Below are 20975 nucleotides of genomic sequence, written 5' to 3'. Positions count from 1 at the left end.
CAGCTGGCTCCCTGACTCTCATTTTTTGGTTTTAAAGCATGAGTCTGTTAGCATCCATGATTTTTTCAAATTCCATTAGAGGGACTCAAAACAAAATAACGCTTGCCACTTTTGGCAAACTGCAAGTTATTGCCGCAGCTTTCCCACATGCGAACTGGGCTGGAAAAAACAAGACACAAATCTCAAGACAGTTACCAAAATTAGTAAGTGACTGTAGCAGCAGCAACACAGATTCACAGCTTTATGGGCTCTACTGCGTGTATGTTCGGTTTGTTTTTTGGGCTCTGATCTGTATGTATTCTGTTTATTCCTTGGGCTCTGCCATCTGTGAGCTTCCACAGCTCTTAAAATTGCTGTAAGTGGAGTTCTATATAGACATACATGACACATCTTAAACACTTGCTGCAGATTTTGAAGCCAAACATATAATACACCTTTCAATTAAAAATCTGAAAGGATTCCCAAGATGATGCTGAGCAGATCATACCGTCTGAGTCAGCAGTTACACATGCAGCAAACTGATTCATAAATCTATGCTGCTGCTACATTCATGTCCTCATTTTGGTAAGTCTGTCTTGCAGAATTATGCATTGTTTTTTCCAGCCCAGTTCACAAGTTCAGTGCAAATATTGCAATCTGATCACAGAGAAAACCCTCCTCCAAACCCTGCCACAGGCTCCGGGGGGAGAAGATAATGAAAATAAGAACAGGAGCTACATTCTGTCAAACAAAAACTGAAATGTGATAAGTCAAAGGATGATCAAATTTAGCTCCCCACTGCTTCTTTGCTCTAACCCCCAAACTGTTTTTCTGATATATCATTTAATGTTCAATGCTGTTCCATAATGTTAATTGCCACCTTTATATAAATATCTAAGTAACTTATTTTGCATGTTAATTTCATTGAAAGTCAAGATTTTTAATGATAAAATAGGAAAAGTGGTCTATGTAGAAGAAAATATAGTTCATAAAACAAGGCCTAAAAAAAATTAGCTCTGGTTAGAAATAGCAGTTTACTCTCAAACATTATTGTGAAATAAGCAAGAGTTTTATAATTAACGATGTTTAAGAAGCTGCCCTCCATCTCAGATGGATGCAACATAGCAGCTGCCATAACAAAAGTAGGATTTTTTAAAAATTAAAATGCCAATATGAGTAGGAATTAAAAACCCACACATCAATTTGTCGAATAACTGCTGACTTGGGACTAGTATGATCTGCTCAACATCCCCTTGGAAACATTTTCAGATTTTTAATTGGAAGTTCTATTATACATTTGGTTCCAAAACCGACAGCCTTCTACAGCTTCCTAAATGTTTAAGATAAGTCAAACATAATATCTATATAGGACTCCACCTGACAGTCATTTTAGGAGCTGTGGAAGTTCACAGAGTCCAAGAAACACACACAGATGGAGAGGAAAAATACAAACAGAAAAACAGAAGCGCGTGCCACAGTTTGTGGCGAATGTTTAAGAACAATCAAATGGGCAACTAGTTGCATAATTGGTTTTTCTGTTTTGTTTTGTTTGTTTTTTTAAACTTAGCTCCCTTTAAGCTCCTTGATAGTACAGACATTCATTACATATTTTATATCCGCAAGGTAATCCTATGTGTCTACATACTTCAGATTTACCTGTTTAGCTAAGCCTTAACAAAGGTTTTCAAAAATAAAGTGATTCCTCATTTGAAAATGAATAAATCTTGCAATTTGTACAATAGTAAGTTGAGTTTTCAGACTTACAGAATGAAGTCTCTAATCATGACTACTTCAGAAGTAACTCTTCCTAAAATAAACACTTATCACCATGTCTGAGGCAACTCAGTATAAAGTAATGCAGCTGCCCCATCCCTTCTGAGTCCGCCTTAAACAGACTCTACCATTGCTGCATTTTCCTGCCAACAAACAATAACTTGTTTATAGTAGGGAGTAGTACAATGCAGTCCAGAGTGAACCAATCTGTGACAATGTAAGGTTCTATTCAGCAGTTCAGATACTTACAGCTTTTACTCTCCTCTTCATTAAGGCAGGCAGGCAATAATGGATTAATGTGCTGCAATTTCTGTGCCAAAATCACATGGATTCTGGGGACTAATGAGGCAGGAGGACTATGTACTCTCTGTTCTTCTACTGTGTCCATACACTCCATAGGATCAAGTGGTGATGATGAGTTCTCCCTAGTAAATGTCACAATTAAACTGAGCTTAAAGACATTCTATGCAAATGCCCCTGCTGTTGTCAAAATGAATCTGGAATCTATTCCAATAATGTTACACATAAACATAAGTGACATCCATTCCCTGCTTCAGTTTACTGAAGACTACATTTAAACTAATATAATTTATTATAGATTTTAATTATAAAAGCTTAATTGAAATATTTTAGGTATTTATAAAAAGACTATAAATACAAAATACATGAAAATCCTATACACTGACAATATAAAACTACTAAACTGGATTTTTACATGTGCCATCTTCTATATTTCTGAAAATACTTGGAGTGTACAGGCTTTAGTTTTGTAAAGGAGGCAAATCCCTAAATCATTCTACCATTTAAATGAGAGATGTAAAGTATTCTTTACATTCTTTACAGGTTTCTGTTCAACAGGTATCCAATGCAGACATTGTAACATTTCAGCAAATAAAGCAACTTTGTAAAGTAAAGTCTATCTTGTGTGGATACAGAGTTCCAGAAGGCTGCCAGATCATCAATCCTGGACACTTAAATTTTCTGTATAGCCACAGAACATGTAGTGCAGATGAAAGTCAAAAATTCCCACCAGTGTGACTCAACCCTAACTTGGAGAAACCACCCTTTGAGGTGAGAGAACAGGTTAGACCTCATGACTATTCAATTCTCAGTCTCTGAGGCCTTCCAAAAGTAGCTTCAGGTTTTTTTTAATTTTGATATGGACATTGGAACAAAGACACAGACATCAGATGGCAACAAACTTCAGTCACTACTGACTTGGATTGGATTTGCACCAGAGACAGAAGCGAAAGGCTCTATAACCTATTATTAATCTTTAGGAGCCCACCAAATTCAGTCCATTTTGATCAATTTCATGGTCAGAGGGTTTTAAAATTGGTCAATTTCACATTTTCAGATGGGCTTGTAACCGTGGGGGTCCCGACACAAAACGGGGCTGTAGGGGGTCACAAAGCTGTTGTGTGCGTGCATGTGTGTGGGGGGGTGTCGCAGGATTGCCACCCTCACTTCTGTGCTGCCTTCAGAGCTGGACACTGAAGGCAACACAGCTGCGGAGCTTCCTGCAGCTTGGGGAAGTACCTGGAGGTGGGTCTGATCTCCCCTCCCCTCACCCGAGAGTGGCTGCGCAGGGGAAGAGGAAGTCAAGTCCCTCCCCAGTCCAGCAAACTAGCAGCTGGAGCCCACTGAACAGTGGGAACCCCTGGCTGAGGCATCCCCAGCCCTGCCTCTCCCTTACCCCTCCAATAACTAGATTTCACGGTGGAAGTCTGATTTCACAGTCCATGAATTTGGTAGAGTCCTACTAATCTTCTAAGCCTCTCCTCCTTCTTTTGGGCAAGATCTGTTCTTCATTGAAAGGACCGTAACCATTCTTTTCTCTTTCTACTTCATGCAACAACTTTAAAGTTCAAAATCCTTGCTGAATTCCACCATTTTGTCTTTATGTAATTTGGTTGTCAACAGTCAAATACATTTGATTAGACATACTGAGCCACCACTCTGGCCTTAGCCTACTGTTGGAAAGAAACAAAAACAGCTGGCTTTGCTGGTTTACCTTTACAAGCTTGTCTGGCTCTACACAAGAACACAAATATCAAGGCTGTAACGTACCAAAAAGAATGTTTTCAAAGGATCAAGGTTCTGAACACCTGCATCAATATGACAGAAACTGACATACTGGATGACGCCTGTGATCCATGCACTCAAATATCTACTCTTAGGGGAATTCTGTACACTGTGCAAGCACAGAATTAATGTTTCCCAGAGACAGAATAATTGATCAGAATAATTGATTCTGATGGGGAGACGAAGGGAAGCTTATGTGGCACCAGCAGAGAGGGCTACTAGCTCACAGGCCAGAGCAGCCAGCCGCAGGGAGGGAGGGGGAAGCACCCTGTTTGTGTGGCCAGGTGAGGAGGCATGGGATATGAGGGGGATGGACAGAGCAGGATACATGGGGCTGCTGGCGGGGTCACAGACTGGGGTTCAGAAGGGCTAATGGTGGGGGACGGACTGGGCAGAGGCACAGGAACTAGTGGCATGACAACATTGAACCAGGGGTTGAATGGGAGTGAGGGGAGAAGGGGTGGCTGAGTGGCAGTGTAGGACACATGGGGACAGAGGCAGCTATACCTGGCTGAATGGAGAGTGGGGGATGCAGGGATACAGGGGGGAGGGGAGATGCACGGCCACATGGGGACATGTGCAGATATGTCTGGCTGAACGGGGTGTGGGAGTGAAGGGACACACGGGGGGCACACGTGCTTGAATGAATGGGAGAGGCTAAGGGTCAGCCAGAGTCAACATGGGGGAAGCTCCCCAAATCCCTAACAATCCGTCCCCACCCTTCCCTCCCCCGCAAAAAAACTGTTCCATACTTCTCCCATCCAACCTCGAGATTCACTCTCAGGCTCCGTCCCAGCAATTACTTCCCTCTCCCTCAGCTCCTTCGTTACCCCTGACTTCCCCAAGTCTTTGGGCTGCTTCTGAAGGGTGCAGAAATTCATTTCTGTATTGTAGTTTAAAGGAATTATTACTCAAATTTCTGTATTAATATGCTTAGTACGGAATCTATTTGTCAAAAGACGTTTCCTGAATCTTTTGTATTGTCTGTATTGTTACAGACATACTTGCTGACAAGTATTTTGAAATAAATTACCAAAATAATTGAAAGGGGCATAATTATATTGTGTTATTTTGACAAATAAAATATGTAAAATTTTGCAGAATTTTAAAATATTGTGCACAGAATTTTAATTCTTTTAGCACAGAATTCCCCCAGGAATAAAATATCTTATCTCCAAAAGTGTCTAATACAGTATAATTCAGAGAAAGGCACTAGGAACCCAAGTGGATAATCATAAAATAACATGCTCTTTAGGGAAGTTTCCTCCTAAATCTCATCAGTTAGTGGTTGGTTTGCACCATGATACTAGGCTTTGAATGCCTTCTATTTTTAAAAAATGTTATCTAATATAACTCAACATTTTTTATATGGAAGTCTAATCACTTTTTTAGATTTTACTAACCTCTTGGTCTCTCTACCTTCCTAATCTGTGGCAGCGATATGTACAGATTAATGGTGCATTACATTAAAAGAAAGTATTTTCCTTTATCAGTTTTGAGTCTGTTTTAATTTAATTGGAGGTTCTCATGTTCTTGTATTCTGAGAGGGTAAACAAGAACATCTGATAAAACTTCTTTACACCATTCAGTATTTTGTATACATCTATCATGCCCCTATTTATTTTCTGTATAAACAGTCCTAATTATTTCATATTCTCATATGGAAGACTTTCCATGCCGCCAGTCATTTTCACTGCCTGTTTACAGGACCATCTCTCTTTTGGCTATACTTTTATAGGTAGTCTAAAAGTATTTTAAATTTTTTCCAACCCATTTACTTGGTCCTGAAGTAAATTTCTCCAGTTTAGTTCCAAAAATTATCCAGCACTTGAGAAAAAAAAAAGGTACATTTGCTGTCCTTTGTTATAGAAGCTAATTGTAATGTCTCATTAACTCCCACACATCATTCTGAAGTTCCTTCAAATCTCTTGGTCCTGTCCTCTTTATAAATTTGTTCCACCACTAACACTTGATACCTCCATTTGATAATGGGGCAGTCTGGGAAATATGTACAGCCATTGCTCATGCAGTACCTGTTCTGTGGACAAAGGACTTCAATTGCCAGGGCTGTCAATCCAGTACCTTTCACAAGCATTAAGTTTAATTTAGGCAAAAAGCATTTTTAGAATAATGCTCAGACAAATGGTTAGACACTTCCTTAATTTTTAGGGCACAAGCATTCAAGCACAGTTTGCTTTTTAACTTCATAATCCCTGCAGATCAGAATCACAGCCTAAACCTTACCTCTCTTCATTGTTCACGATGCTGAGCACTGGATCCACAGACAAAATGCCATACACCTCAAGAGTATCGTTGACTTTGAAACTATCCCATCTCTCATAGACCTGCCACAGAGATAGCATGATAAAACAAGGAGGTAGACAGAACAGAATGATGTATTGCAAGAACAAGGACATCGTGGATTGTCAGACAAGAGCAGAAATCTCAGTAGACAACTGTAGATTAAAGAGATTCTGTGCAGGGAGGCTGTCCAAATAAGTTTTTAAGAAGGTGAGATTGGAAAAATTACTTTCTACTTTTGTAGGATTTACATTATCTGCATTCTTCTGCCAAAGTGGTAAACAACCATATTCTACACTTGTTAATTAAAGGATGAAACTCTAAATGTAGAATAAGATTGCTGAAGAATGGGACAGAAACAGCATAGATGAGTTTTACTTGCTTGCAGTTTCATAGTCTGCATTAAGTATTAATCAACAGGAAACTATTTCAAATATGAAGTGAAAACAAACATTGCATTGTTTCCCTCTTGCTTCATCACACCTTTTTCCGCTAGAAGAGCACATCTTCAACTTACTCAAGGGTCCATGAGTCAACATCATCCTTACACTTGGGTGTCTTGAACTGACAGAACACATTTTGCCAAGTGCAGCTATGAATATATGTGCTTTAACACCTACTAGCACTGATGTTAGCAATTCTAATATCCCTTATGGGCAGTGAAGAGGAAAACAAGACAGCTGTTAATTGAGGACACATTCAAGATAATGTAGGTTTTACTGTAACTGCTCTGGGTTCAGGATTCTCTCTCCCACCCCTAACCTATCCCTTCAGTGAGGCAATCACACTTTGGTCATCACCTCCAAAGTCTGGTTACCTTTACGAGACATGCAGGGCCCTTCTCTCCTGGCAGCGGAAAGTTTAGATCAAGTGGAGGGGAGCAGTTTGGGGATATTAGCTGATGTCCTGCAGAAGCTTCAGTTTCTAATCGCTTTGGCTCGCCACACCCATGGATATCACCTATATTCCCTGCAACATGAAGGAAAGACAGCCTTCTACAGCTTACTTAAGCATAACAGCAAATCCAAACAATTTTCCTTCCTTCAGAAAGCAATACAGAAGCATGCTGAATCAAAAAGGGATCCTGGAAGAACAACAAAGTAGTAGTTTCTACCAACTATTACTTTATTGTCCCTCACAGAAATAAAAGATTTGTATATCTATTGCCGAAAATTAACACCATGATGAATTTAGGCATGAAAATCTGTTCATCTTGGAGACCGAAACATAGCCAAGGAGATTTAACTTGACTCAATCTATCTTTAAGCATCACATTGTCATCTGCAAGGCAACCTATCATTTGTGTAGAGCTGTAGAAATACTGCATTCTGCATCTTGTGTTTAAAAACAAGTTAAGCAGAAATAAAATACTTTCTCCCAAGAATCTCTTTAGATTTGATTTTCTAATGCAAAGATAAAATACCTTTCTGTAACTGCTTACTTTAGGCCGGGGTTCTCAAACTGTGGACCGGGGCCCAAGCCAAAGCCTGAGTCCCACCGCCCGGGGCCCAAGCCGAAGCCCAAGGGCTTCAGCCCTGGGCAGGGCGGTTAAGGTTACATGCCCCCTGCTTAAGGCAGAAGCCCTGGGGTAGCTTTGAACCCCCTCTCCCCCCCGCCCAGGACAGCGTGGTTTGGGCTTCGGTCCCCCCTCCTGGGCTCATGTAGTAATTTTTTTGTGTGTCAGAAGGGGGTCATGGTGCAATGAAGTTTGAGAACCACTGCTTTAGGCTACATATGCAGGTAAATCAATCTGAGTATTTACTTGGAAATCTAATACAGATATAAGAAAAAGGTGTATTTTAAACTGTAAACTATTAGAAAAATACTTAAAATCTTAAAATCTGACAGTTCAACTGACTGAAGTATAACACCAAACAAAGCTTTAATTAACAGCTTTTGCAGTACTTCTATAAAGAACTTGAAGGACTTATTTTTAAACTAACCCCCTCCTGCTCAAAAGAATACATTAATTAGGGCAGGCAATTTTCTCATCAGTTTGTGAATGCACAGGATGTGCACACATACCTGATTTGCCTCATGCTAACATTTGCCAGTTTTGGAAATATCGTCCTTTTAGAAAATCTAAGGATTTTAGGTCTTTTTTCAGGGGACTACAAATGCCTGGTATTCCTCATTTTCCCTTCCAACCTCTGGAGGGCAAAAGACAGTTCCAGGTAATGCAAGTCAATTCTATTCCTTTAAAAAGCCGAGGTCGGGGGGCTGTCATTGGAGATAGAGAGGCAAGGTGGGATAGTTCTTGAGGCCCAAATTATTGTTCATAGTAAAGCAGACCCAACTGATATTTAGGCCCCATTTTGATAAGTGCTTTCTATACATGTAATGAGAGACAATCCCTATCCGCAAAGAGTTTACAATTTAAACTGACAATTCCATTGTCTGTTTTATCCCCTTTCTACAGGTAGAAAGGGGATAAAACAGGGAATAGAGACACTGAGATGAGGTGACTTTCTGAAGGTCACACAGGAAGTTTGTGACAGAGCTGGAAATTAAATTCAGTGACTGAAGCCTTTCCTTTCTTCACACAGCAACCACAGTACTACCGCAGCAATCAAAAAATGCTAGCTTTTTGTAAAGCAGTAGAAAACAAATCATATGTTACATATGTAACATTTGTCCTGGGCTAATTTCAAGTTAAACTGCTGGTTTTCCCATTTGTTTCCATTCACAGTTCAACCAGCATAGTGATCAAGACTGGGATAACACTATTGACTCACCCTGATACATAAATAGTTCATAATGGTACTAAATGATCAATCAAATGTTACCCATATGCTGCTCTTTCTGTTTAGATGGATGCAGCTCCATATCTTCATCTTCCTCATAACTCCTCTTGTGGCGACTTGGAGTGTAGGATGTTGAAGGGCTAACTCGAGCCTGACTCGCACTAATATATGCGTATGATTAAGAATTAAGGACATCATCAAACTAATTTGAAAAAAGTCAACCAGAACAAGTAGCATTATCCAAATATTATTAGCCTGGCTATCTTGTTGGGTAAGATACTATTACAATAGGTGTGCAAATTGTACTATGGTGCTGTCCTATGATGGAGGCATATCTAAATTAAGGAATTACCCTCTCATCTCCTCAAAATACAAGGTACTTTAAATGAATTTATCATAATTAACATCTCTCAGGCTTGAACCAAGGATATTTCTTTCACCCACGCTGACTCTCCAGGCACTGGCACACAGTAGAAGGTCTGTCTCTCCAAAGTGACCGTTTGTGAAGAGTTTAAATCAATTTCCTGCTGAGGCTAGAATATCAATAATAAATCATGAGGTTCAGGTTTTTAACATTGAACATATTTGTTTTTAAGTCATTACCTTACTTTGTCAGTAGAATTATGTACTTAGCCATAATGAGTTACAAGAAGTAGCTTCCTAATGAAACAATTTACTATCTAAAGCACAAAAATTAAGACGATAAAAACCTAAACGCAATCCAGTGGTAATTTTAAACTGCACTCCATACAAGTTTTCCACATTTTGTTTAATCTTCTAGACCATATTTTTGGTGCCATAAGAAAACAAAGATATTCTTCTGAAGTTTTTGCATGGAGGTTAGTGGGATATGATTTATTCCATTCTTTCAGTAAATGAATGGAAAATTTTTGGTGCTTTCAGCTGCTTTAACCCCTGTGGGCAGAAGTAATAATCATTCTTTAAAGGATTCCCTTACCATGGGTCAATAATGTAATGACATTCTTTGGTCTCAAATGCAATCTCAATGCAATTGCATGAACAATGTCAAAAAGCTCACATTTAAAAAAAAAATCCTTCTTATTCAAGAATGTATGGAAAGGAAGAGTGATTATTAGTTACTCTCTATACTCCTGAGGGTATTCTGAGCCAAAAAATTAAAAATTCTGCAAATTTTATTTGTCAAATAAGTGTGGAGGCTCCAGCATGGCATTGGGGAGCACAGGCCACTGGCAGCACAAAGGTAGGCGATCACTGAAGCTTCCTCTCCCTCCCTCCCCACCCTCCGGACTCAGCGGTGAGACTGCACCCAACCCTGACACAGCACAAGGACTGGTCCTGTCCCAGAAACACCCCAAGGCCCTGCCTCTCCATACCAGATGCACCAGGTGTGAGCAGGCAGGCTCAACAAGGCAGGATCCAAGTGGAGGGGCTTAGTGTGGAGGGATCCAGGTGTGTGTTGAGAGGGTTCTGTGTGGGGGATCTGGAAGCACGGAGGCTTGTTGGGGGGTTCTGGGTGCAATGGTAATGGGATTTTGCAGGTGGGTCCAGGTGAAGGTGGCTGGGGATCAGCTGGGGTGGGAGTTTGTGTGTGGGGATAGAGCTTGGCAGAGGAATCTGGGTGTGGGAGGCTCAGTGGGAGGTTTAGATGCTTGGGGAGTGGGGCTCATTGAGGGGTTCTGAGTGCACAGGGGTGAGGCTCAGTGGGAGGGACTGGGTATGACAGGGTCTGGATGCACAGCGGTTGGGCGAATGGGGGAGCAGGAAGCAGGGCGGGGGAAGTTTGCAGAGATACCTGCAACTGGGGGAGAAATCTGGGGGTTGGTCTGATGCGGCCCTGGATGTCATGCAGGGGAAGAGGAAGTCCGATCTTCCCCAGCCTAGCCACAACTAGCAGCTGAGCCCGGCGGAGGGAAGGAGCCACTAGCCGGGTCTTCCCAAGTCTCACCCCCTTGCCCCTCTCTGTTGGCTGCCCTGGGCACCTGAAACATACTGCTGGGGAGGGTCGCATGACTACTCCTGTGGCTTCCCTTTGCTTCACGGGAAGAAAGTCATTTTTCTTCAGGGAAGCAAAGAAATCTGCAGGGGATAAATTCTGCTCATGCGCAGTGGTGTAGAATTCCCCCAGGAGTATCTCTACCACACTTATGTGCCTCAACAGTAAGAGTGGCTTAAGTCTGCAGAACCTGCTTATAACCAAAAATTCAGATACATTTTGTAAAGTAGAATGGAAGCCTCAATTTTTTTCAATGCTTTGTAACAGAGATTGCAATTCTAGGACTAATAAAGTTATTCTATTTTTTAAAAAAACCTTAACTGACTTCATTTTCAACGTTCAAAGTAGAGAAGGGAAGGACAAAGAGGTAGGTACAAATTTTGTCCAGATTGCTCTCTAAAAATAACACAGTGAAAGTGGCAGAGATATCACCTTGTTGACAAGGAAAGGGAAATCAACTGATTTATTTTAATTAATTTTAAGGCTCATTGCATATTTTCTTGGAGGTCACTGTAAGGAGGAGAAGGAGGAGGAGAAGAGAGAATGAAAAGCTCAAATTTAATATACTAAATTAAGAGCTAAATTCTTACATTGTACAGCATTCGCACAACTTACCCCACATTCAGCTACATCTCTGTATTTACCAAAATGCAAAACCTGCCAAAAAAAGCAATATGATAATTCTGTTCCTTTCAGAATCTTGACTCACATGAATTACTATTGATAAAAGAAACTAAGTCATTAGGCTAAAGTCCTTCCAAAAACATAACTGTGTAAACTTTTACTGTCTGTAGAATTCAAATAGAGAAGGGATTCATTTCAATTCCCACAGATCCCACAACACACTTGTTATAATTTCCACAACTATATCTACTTGTGGCAGATAACATTTTACTATATTTTTGATTGTGATGTCCCTAATGCCACTTGAGTCTGTTGAAACTGAACTAATGTTATGCAGCCTTGGAATACTCAAGAGGTTCAGTTCAGTAGACAGAGAAGGGTAAAGACATGAATGAAGAAAAGTTAGTTCACCCCAAACATTTACCCTAACAATTCATCAGTATTTTACTTACACGTGTTTTAGTATTTGGGTCAATTGTTTCATAGACTCCCATGTAAAATTCAGGATCAAACATATCTTGAACCATGCAGCGGAATTTCACTAAACTGTTGGGCTTCAGGTAATGTAGGGGGACGTCATTCAATGATGGTACCTTTAAAAAGTACGAACAAACATCAAATTAATATTAGATCTTATTTTAAACATGATCTATAAAATACTCATAAGCACCATGAAGGAAGTGGGATAATACAGAGATACCATCCCATAGTTTAGTTACTATCCTTAGATCATCCAGCACCCCTTATTATTCACCTCAATCACTTTATTATTGTGAGCAAAATTAATCACCCTGGTCTGCTCACCAGGTAGTCAGTTAGGAGACTTAATTTTTTGCTCATCTGTCCTAACCCAACTGTGTAAAGCACATTTCCATCTCTAATTTTTGTACCTACTGTTGTTTCAGGGAACAGTTGGGATTACTGTAATTAAAAGATTAGGAAAAGTATATTTCTGTATGTTGTTCTAGTTCGTTTACTTTGGCCACTTGACAGCTTTATGTATAATTAGTTTCACAGATTTGGTGAGGGTCAGTTGCACTTATATCCTGCTGCTGTTACATCAAAGCCTGGGAAAGAGCAAAGTTGAAAGTGAAGCTGAACAAGAAGGAAGGAAGGAAGGATTGGAGGTGGGCCTATTTTTAGTAGTGTTGCTCTTGGACCTTTAAGAGGGGCATAAGAAAAACACTGTACAAATACTTTACAGAATTTTAGTGACATGCAGTTTAAAGGGCATTTTATCAGAAAACCGTTTTTTAAATTGTTGAATTAAAAAAAAAATTCAAGTTGACAGTTTCTCTTGAACCAGATTTCACTTTCAGCTGATGTCCCTTTTTGACACACTTGACACTATTACTCCTGAGGGAATTCTGTGCCACTGCCCATGAGCAGAATTTATGTTCCTCACAGATTTCTTTGCTTCCCTGCAGAAAGATGACTTTCTGATAGGGAAGCCACAAGAGCAGTCATGCGACCCTCCCCAGCAGTATGTTTCAGGTGCCCAGGGAAGCAGACAGAGAGGTAAATCACTGTGGGGCAGAGAGAGAGACTGGGAATAAAGCATCATACTTTATGAATTTTATTCAATAAGAAAATTAAAATTGTAAAAGTCACCGTCACAGGGAGGCTGGCCCTTTAGAAGGAGATGGATCTCAGCCCTACCTGTGACACAGCTAACTCTCCTCCCTAGGTTGGGAAAATGAAGGTCATGTGACCCAAACAGGTCTGTGGGATAGACAAGGGAGCAGCCTCAGTAGCAAGAGACCAGGAGGAGAGACAGACTGAAGCAGAGGCTGAGGGATGCAGAGAACAGAAGAATTCTGCAGGAGACCCTGAGACACCAAGGGAGAAAAGTCTCCAGCTAGGTAGGGCTGGGAGTGGCTTGCCAAAGCAGGGAAGAGTCCAGGTAGAGAGACCTGGGAGTGGACTGATGAAGTATGAGAAAGGATGAATACATAAACTTTAATATATGAACTTTCAACATACTGACTTATAACTTTTGGACTTTGAGAACTTGATTTTGGACTTGTTTGTGATAAGAAGCTAGCCTAGTAAGAGGTTATTGGCTGCAAGAAAGCCTTAGTAAAATTACTGAGGAGCCCTAAAAAGAGGTAAGCTGATGTAGAAACACTCCAGGGCCACTCCATGCCATGAGACAGTGACTTTTTTCCATCTCACCAGGCCAGGCTGCCTTTTTTCTTAGCAACACAAGTGTAAAGTTTCACATACTGCAGGATGCACCTATCATGCAGAAGGTTTTTACAAAAATCTTTATTTTTATTCATTTTCATAGGGGAAAAGCACAACTCTGAGTAATGGGAAATATGAAAGGAATAAGGCCATGTCATTGCAAAAACAAGTAAGATACTGCATACAACTCTTCTGATTATCAAAACATCCACAATTCCAAATGGCCAAGAAAAGGCAGCCAAAACACAGGGTTCCTTTAAGGTAAGGGAGGCTTTTCCGTATGGGATGACATTACAATTGGAAAGAGAACAACATAGGTTGTCCAGGAAAACCAAACTGCATGTGACTTGAATGACAGCAGCACAAGATATACCAGAAGTCTATTTGATTTTGAAAAATCAGGTCTTATTTGGATTGCCAGATTGAGGGAAAATATCCACATTAAAATATGGTTATCAGAAAAGTTACCAAAAAGAAAAGGAATACTTGTGGCACCTTAGAGACTAACCAATTTATTTGAGCATGAGCTTTTTTTTTTTTGGACTTTGAGTACTTGATTTACTTGATGTACAACTGGAAACTTTTTACTAAACATCAAAACTTGTGTTTATTTTGAATCAGATCTGCTTGCTTTAAAATAAGCAAATAAGGTTTTACTACTTTTAATCCTTTTACTACTACTAACTCTACTGGACCAACGTAGAGAAAGAGAGAGACAATTCTATTCCATCTTGTATATTATCAACAAAATTGTTCATTAACTTCCAATTGCAAAATCTTTTGATGCACAAGACAACTAACTATTTTCAGATTCCAAGCTGGGAAAAGTATCTTTTCTACCATTAAAGTGGCAGATTTGACCTGAAAGTTCCAGAGGGCCAATAAATATAGAAGTCAGTGTCAATTTTAGTCACCTTTCCGAGTAGGCCCATACTTTGAGGAATCAAGTTGCATTGCACCTTACGTTTGCAGATTAGGAGACTGTAGTAATCAGATTTCCAAACACAGCATAGGAATTTGGACGACACAAGAGGGTGCAGTTAGTGGGAGGTGTGAATTATTTTTGTACCTAACCAAACTGAAAGGCAGCGGTCATAACAACTGGTTCTCCAATCAGTTGAAGTGTCAAGTATTGCAGTAACAGATCCTGATCAGATGCTATGTTGCAGGAAACCACAAACATTTGGAGTACAAAATGTATCTCCAATTTACAAGTAGTCAGGGCAGATTTTAATGCCTATACAAATACAACAGAAGACAGCATTTGTCAACTAGTGCCACCTAATGGAGCACATTTAGGTGGCATTCAGCAGTTTAGGTTCTGATTCAAAGTGCACTGAAGTTACTTCCATTGACTTCAACACACTTTGAATCAGACCCTTACATATTTTGCTTTGTGTACAGGTTTTTCACACTTAAATAACTTTAATATAAACCAAAATTGGGCCTACAATCTCAACAGTGTCCCTTTCAGATAAGTATGAGCAAGTTCCACAAATGCATTTCTAAAGGACACATTTACCAAAAAACAGTAAGTCACTATAATAGAGGAACAAGAAGGCAGGAGGTGGAAGGATGGAAAAAAAACTCTAAACAATTCAATCAGTTTTACCCAGTTAGTTGCATTATTTTCTTTTAGCTTCTCTGTAAAGTATTCGGTTACTTTCTTCTCCCAGTCAGGACTTGGACCATTTTGAGCTAGAAAACAAACTGCATTAAGAATAGCAATAGTACAGTACATTGGACTTCTATTCAGCACTCTGACAGCACTATGAGCAATCTGACACTCATTTTGAATCTGCTGATGTGAACTGATTTTTAAGGGGACTTTATCCCTACACAAATGTATATTATAACAACCTTGATGTCATTTGTCTCCTGTCATCTTTCTGTTATAACCTTAGAGAGATAAGGAAAATATGGACATTGTGTAGGTGGGGAAAAGCCCAGACACCATGGATTTCAAATACACTAGAAACTATTGGGAAGAGATGAGGGATTATCTGTTACCTTTCCTTCCTACTGTGCATGCATGATTATACTTTTGCAAAGTGTTTATTTCTGCATGAGCTCCTATACCAGTCATTAAGAAATCAGGAATTATGTTTTGGTTAAAATAAAGAGCTTCATTGGCATGTCCTTAAGTAGTAGTACTGGTAGTTGAGAACTGTATACCCAGTACCAGCAGGGCGATATAAACTCATAGGGATTTTGCCTCATTTTACAGTCTATGTAGTGCTGGGCATCAACCAGAGCTTTAAGTATCATTTTTCAAAATGCAGTTTCTAACATTGGCTGGTGCTAGAGCTTATTAGACCGATGTTTACAATTCTAGACAAGAACATGTTTTAGAAACACCTAGCATGCATTGGCTCTGTCCACACTAGCTCACTCAACTGTTACGTATACCTTCTTAGCTGGGACAGAATTAAAGGCATAGCTTCTTAAATTGGAGTCCAATGTAGACAGAGTCTCAAATTATACATGATGTACATGCACCTCATTAGGAAGTCCTTGAAATTAGATCCTTTCTAGTCCACCTCAGCTGCCTTCATTATTTCTTTTTACTACTAGCTGCCCTCACTCCTCACATTGGACACCAGGAGATATTTAGAGTGTGTACCAATGATTTCCTGAGTTGCTTCTTCAGCAAAGTTTTATATTGCATAGCTCTATTTTCCTGTATAGTAAAATGATCCCTCCTCCTTTCCCTCTAGATGAGCCCACAGTAGAATTTGGAGAGTATTACAACAGACTGATTCAAGCACGTCAACCATCGCTTCCTATCACCACCCATGAACCGTCTTACTCTTGCAATGCTTTTTTCAACATTATAAAGGTTTCCTTCAAGACATGTAAACATGAAGAAACTGCATTCCAAATGCATCTTTTCAGAGGAAGTGTGAGACTTTTTTGTGAGAGGAGGCATTGCAGCACAGTGAGATTATTAATGCAAAAGGAACAGACTATAGTAAGTAATGGTGCGTTCACATCTTGGGCACAAGTGAACGTGCCTGCCTTGCCCTGTCAGGTCTCTCATTAGAAAGGAGACTCCTTCACTGAAAGTAGTATTTAAAGTCTTTGGTAAGAAAATAATGTTGCTGTGTCAGGAGACTTTTTGAACATCTGTCTCGGCTGCCCGACAGCTCTGCTAGTTACACACAGCAACTCTCCCCCACAACATTTCTAGCCCGGCACTTTCAACACCCCTTCCCCAACATGCCCCTTGCCCAGCGTCTCTATTTTGTGGTTATTTTAAGGCACAAAACAGTCCCCACCACGATTCTGCACCCCAGTGTTGTGATCGCTTCCAGGCTCGGTCTTGCACCAGAAACACCCACCGCCGCAGCCGGCTTGACCCCCGTCCTCCCGGGCTGGGCTGCTCCGCTCCTTCCGCGCGCCGCCGACCCGCCCCGAGCCCCGCCAAGCGGGCAGCGCCGCCCCAATCCCTGCGCCTCGCCACCCGCTGCCGCTCCCCGGCGCGACCCTAACACCCCTCAGGGCCCCCCCGGCCCGGCCCGGCCCGCCACTCGCCCACCGCTTCCCCTCCCCGCAGCCGCCCCCCAGGAGCCCCGTGCGCCCCACTATTCGGCGTCCCCCGCCGCCCCCCGGGCCCTGCCCCGCTGTGTCTTCTCCCGCCAGCCGCGGCGCCGCGCCCGGCCGCCCCGCTCTCACCGAAGATGCCCTGCACGATGCTGAGGGGGCTGTTCAGCCAGTCGGCCACACACGGCATGGCGCGGGCCGGGGCGGGCGCCCGGCGGGATTCCCCAGGCCCTGCCGCTCGCGGAGATGGGGCCCTACGCCCCGCCGTAGCCACGCGCTCGCCCGCTCCCGGAGATGGGTCCCGAACTTCCGGCCCAGGCTGCCTCCCGCGGCGGCAATGGCGGCGGCCCGGCCGGCCCCGCCCCGCCCCTCTCGCCCCGACGCTGCGGCGTGAGGTGCGGGTGGGTCCCGGCGCCGCCATCTTGGAGCCGGGCAGCGCTGCGGGCGGAAAGGGCCGCGCTGGCTGCTCCGGCTGTCCGGGGGGGAGACGTGGAAGAGCCGCAGCGATGGCCGCCACGAAGCCGCCTGGGCCTGGTTCCGCTAGCGGCACCAACCTGCTCTTCTCCTCCTCGGCGACCGAGTTCAATTTCACGGTGCCCTTCATCCCGGTCAGCCAGGCCCCCGCTGCGCCCCCGGGGCCCGCTCTCCTCGGCGCAGGTACGCGGCGCCTGGCGGGGCTGCCAGGGGGGAGCCGGCCGGGGGATACTGGGGAGGCGCATGTTGTTGGGGGGCCGATGGGGGCATTGCTGGAGGGGAAGTGTCGGGGATAGCTGGAGTGGTGGGGTGAGGGGGATGAGATGGGGGCCCTGGTGGGGGGGAACACGGTGTTGGGGGTAGCTGGAGGGAAGGGGGGATGAGATGGGGGCCCTGAGGGGGACGACACTGTGTTGGGGTAGCTGGAGGGAAGGGGGATGAGATGGGGGCCCTGAGGGGGACGACACTGTGTTGGGGTAGCTGGAGGGAAGGGGGATGAGATGGGGGCCCTGGTGGGGGGATGACACGGTGTTGGGGGTAGCTGGAGGGAAGGGGGGATGAGATGAGGGCCCTGAGGGGGACGACACTGTGTTGGGGGTAGCTGGAGGGAAGGGGGGATGAGATGAGGGCCCTGAGGGGGACGACACTGTGTTGGGGTAGCTGGAGGGAAGGGGGGATGAGATGAGTGCCCTGGTGGGGGGGGGACATGGTGTTGGGGTAGCTGGTGGGAGCAGGGAAGAGATGGGGGCCCTGGTGGGGGGGCACAGTGTTGGGGGTAGCTGGAGGGAAGGGGGGATGAGATGAGCGCCCGGTGGGGGGGGGGGAACATGGTGTTGGGGGTACTTGGTGGGAGCAGGGAAGAGATGGGAGCCTTGGTGGGGGGGCATGGTGTTGGGGGTAGCTGGAGGGAAGGGGGATGAGATGGGGGTCCTGGTGGGGGGGAGGCATGGTGCTGGAGGTAGCTGGGATGGTGGTGGGGGACCTCGTGGGAGAAATGGTGTCAGGGTGGTGGGGGAAGGAGATGGGGGAAGGCATTGGAGCTGGTGGAGTAGTGGGGAGATGACATGGGGTCCCTGGTGGGGGAAGGGTGTCAGGGGTAGCTGAGGGCATGAGAGGGGAAGGCATCAGAGCAGGTGGGGTGGTGGTGGGGGGAACGGTGCCAGGGGCAACTAGGGGGAGGGGGATGAGATGGGGGCCCTGGTGGAGGGGGACATGGTGTTAGGGGTAGCTGGAGGGAAGGGGGGATGAGATGGGGGCCCTGGTGGAGGGGGACATGGTGTTAGGGGTAGCTGGAGGGAAGGGGGGATGAGATGGGGGCCATGTGGGAGAAATGGTGTTGGGGGGTGGGGGGAGTAGGAGATGTGGGAAAGTGTTGGGGTAGATGGAGTTGTGGTTGATGGGCTCAGGGGTGCAGCAGAGTGGGGAGGTGACCACTCAGCTCAGACCACTTTTTGTTATCTTGTGTCATGTTGGTACAGGTTGCTGCCCTTTTCCCCTATTTCATCAGCGATGTCTTGTAGCATCCTGTGCTGTGACACACAGATGTGATTTTTGTGCCATGAATAAAAACCCTGTGGAAAGCTGCTCCCTAAAAATAAGTTTTTCTCTGGATCTTTCATTTCCTTCAGAGATATGTGCTTACTGTGTTCACTAGGGTTAGCACCAGGAGCAGAAATTAAATGCGGGGTATGTATTTCAGTTGAAAGGGCCTCCTACTGTTACATCAGTTTTGGAAGCCTTCCTGGATGATCCTGAATGGAAGGTAAATTGCACCACTTTATATGTGGTCAGAGGGGAGACACCATTTCTCCTTTCACTTTTCTACTTTGAGTCTTTCGGTGGTAGTAGATCTCGGAACTATATGTCCTGCTCTTTCCTCAGGCAGCAAGAAGGCAGACTTCAATCACTATATTTAATACCTGCTCAAAGAAAACTTTCACTGGTGTGAACTGAGTTGTTGTTTTTCCTTCTCATAGTGGGGTTCTTTATGTTGTTGTACAGCTGTAGTGCTAACTTTCGTTTCAAGCCCCTTTTTTGAGTTTCTTAAAAAACTTTATGGAAAAGTTCTCTTTGGTCTGAAATGTCTTATGCATGTTCTCATCCCTGAAGTGTGTCGTTTTGCTGTAGCTTTGGGAGGGGGCTGTTTGAGGAAGAAACATTTTTTCCCTTTTGTCAGTTCCCTAACTGAAAATAATAGTGCTTGTTTGAGCTATTACAAATTGTTTGGGAGCTTTCATGCACAAGAATAACTAATGTTTCCCAGGTTTACATACACAGGCTAGAAATCCTGTCAGCCTGGGACCATCACTTCCCCCAGTTCAGTCTTTGTTCCTCAGGTGTTTCCAGGTGTATTGTTGTAGGGAGAGTGTGGTACCATCACTTACTGGAAAGCTCTTTTGCTCTGACCTAGGTCAAACATTCCCAGTGTGTAGTGCTATCTCTGGGAGGTTTCTATTGTATACAGTTCCTGGGGTAATCCTTGTGCTTGTGTGCATTTCCTCAATTAGCCATTAACATTGTTTGGCCTTTTTACTGTTGTACCTGAAAGGTTGCTTGTGGGTGTTTTCAACCTCAAAACATGTTTCAGTAACACATAACCTAGCTAAACTTCATAACTTCAGATACTATGATAGCATATACAATCCAGCGAGATATTAATGTCTCGCAGATTAAGACTTTTAGAGTGATACCTCACAAGGCGTACCTTGTGTAAAACATATCCTAATTATATAACAGGGGTGAATAAGGGCATGCCGGGGTGTCACACAGAGATCCACGCACACAGAACAGCTTCCGAGTTAGAGCCTTCATTTTCACAGCAAGGTATGTGAGAGAGGAAATCTTTGAGGTCCTAAACCATCTAGGTTATTATAGTTCGTAATCAGCTTCTGTAATTGCAATAAGTGAATTGACAGCTAATGCTGGAAGTAACATATTCTCATAAATCTATCACATCCTCAAAGACCAGCAGTTGTGTTTTGTTGTCCACATCTGAGAGGAAAGGGTATACAGTAGAATCTCAATTTTTATGAACAGCAATCTTATGAACCACCAGATATGCAGAGCATTTTTCCTCACAGGAAAAAAAAAGCATATAAGGAAAGTGGTTTCAGAGTAACAGCCGTGTTAGTCTGTATTCGTAAAAAGAAACTGCAGAAGACCTTCTGCAGTTTCCACGATATGCTATGCATCCGATGAAGTGAGCTGTAGCTCACGAAAGCTCATGCTCAAATAAACTGGTTAGTCTCTAAGGTCCCACAAGTACTCCTTTTCTTTTTAAGGAAAGTGGT

At 43.2% G+C, this 20975-nt stretch overlaps 2 protein-coding genes across 6 annotated transcripts in view; one reads left to right on the top strand and one right to left on the bottom strand.

The window, feature by feature from the left end:
* The window catches only part of LOC102938990 (minichromosome maintenance complex binding protein), a 31642-nt gene extending 14165 nt beyond the window's left edge, over window positions 1–17477 (bottom strand). Inside the window, exons 1-9 of one of the 2 annotated variants that reach the window (XM_037905059.2) lie at window positions 17344–17477; window positions 15281–15366; window positions 11934–12074; window positions 11473–11514; window positions 9314–9415; window positions 8925–9054; window positions 6956–7107; window positions 6082–6182; window positions 2002–2177 (exon numbers count right to left, since the gene is read on the bottom strand). In XM_037905059.2, the coding sequence (XP_037760987.1) occupies window positions 2002–2177; window positions 6082–6182; window positions 6956–7107; window positions 8925–9054; window positions 9314–9415; window positions 11473–11514; window positions 11934–12074; window positions 15281–15366; window positions 17344–17401 (988 nt within the window). In that variant the 5' untranslated portion in view covers window positions 17402–17477. Of the gene's footprint in view, window positions 1–2001; window positions 2178–6081; window positions 6183–6955; window positions 7108–8924; window positions 9055–9313; window positions 9416–11472; window positions 11515–11933; window positions 12075–15280; window positions 15379–17343 lie in introns of both variants that reach the window. The other variant, XM_037905057.2, reaches the window with a different exon arrangement.
* The window catches only part of LOC102942534 (SEC23 interacting protein), a 44344-nt gene continuing 40729 nt past the window's right edge, over window positions 17361–20975 (top strand). For 2 of the 4 annotated variants that reach the window (XM_037905055.2, XM_037905056.2), the window contains exon 1: window positions 17538–17868. In XM_037905055.2, the coding sequence (XP_037760983.1) occupies window positions 17718–17868 (151 nt within the window). In that variant the 5' untranslated portion in view covers window positions 17538–17717. Of the gene's footprint in view, window positions 17869–20975 lie in introns of all 4 variants that reach the window. The other 2 variants (XM_037905053.2, XM_037905054.2) reach the window with 2 other exon arrangements.

Source organism: Chelonia mydas, chromosome 7 (genome assembly GCF_015237465.2).
Source record: "Chelonia mydas isolate rCheMyd1 chromosome 7, rCheMyd1.pri.v2, whole genome shotgun sequence".
NCBI lineage: Eukaryota > Metazoa > Chordata > Testudines > Cheloniidae > Chelonia > Chelonia mydas.
This window is presented reverse-complemented; position numbering and strand designations above follow the sequence as displayed.